This window comes from Puntigrus tetrazona, chromosome 11, assembly GCF_018831695.1.
Source record: "Puntigrus tetrazona isolate hp1 chromosome 11, ASM1883169v1, whole genome shotgun sequence".
Taxonomy (NCBI): Eukaryota; Metazoa; Chordata; class Actinopteri; order Cypriniformes; family Cyprinidae; genus Puntigrus; species Puntigrus tetrazona.
The window spans coordinates 289,956-290,713 of record NC_056709.1 but is presented as its reverse complement, the minus strand read 5'-3'; the positions used below and the strand labels follow the sequence as shown (position 1 = coordinate 290,713).

Sequence of the window (758 nt, the reverse complement as noted above, 5' to 3'; positions counted from 1 at the left end):
GAGCTAATTTCTAACTAAACTGACCATGAGGCTTGAATGGTGCAGACTACTAAAACATTATTTATCTTAAACTCTCAGCCAACAAATATAAATTAATAATTTCAAATGGTTGCTTTTGAACATAAAAAACAGCACATTTAGCTAATATTGCAGCTGTACTTTGCATTCATCACATATTTCAGGCAATCAAAAAGAGGACATATTCTCGTAATCAAAGGCAGATCTCTTGACGTATCCGTGGACGGTTTCATGTGCGTGAGCGTGCATGAATGTGGAGTATGTGCGCTCTGGACGGCGCTGGACTGAACAGGTTTTTTCAGAATGAGGAATTCTTGCATATTCTCATTTATACACAAAACACACCCACCTGTCAGTGTATAAGCCGCAGAGTTCTCAGGAAGCAGCACCTGTTCTTCCATCTCTCTCTCTCTCCGTCAGTCATGAGCTCCAACAACTTCAGCAGCCGTTCCGTGGGCTCTCAGCCCGGCGCCGGAGCTCAGATACCCCGGCAGGGGAACTCGTACTTCGGCTTCGGGAACGTGTCTCCGGCCGCGGTCCCCATCAAGCCTGTGTCCGTAAACACAAGCCTCCTGACCCCCGTCGATCTTCAGCTGGACCCTGACCTGCAGTCTGTGAGGATCCAGGAGAAAGAAGAGATCAAAACTCTCAACAACCGCTTTGCCTCCTTCATCGACAAGGTGATCTATCTATCTATCTATCTATCTATCTATCTATCTATCTATCTATCTATCTATCTA

The 758-nt window shown here is 45.5% G+C and overlaps 1 protein-coding gene across 1 annotated transcript; it reads left to right on the top strand.

Annotated features, from left to right (window-relative positions):
• Window positions 1-363: 363 nt before the first annotated feature.
• Window positions 364-734, top strand: LOC122353956 (keratin, type II cytoskeletal 8-like; the record flags this gene model as incomplete). The annotated part of the gene is made up of 1 exon (XM_043251864.1): window positions 364-734. A coding segment is annotated over exon 1 (294 nt), but the record flags the coding sequence as incomplete, so codon positions are not given.
• Window positions 735-758: the final 24 nt, after the last annotated feature.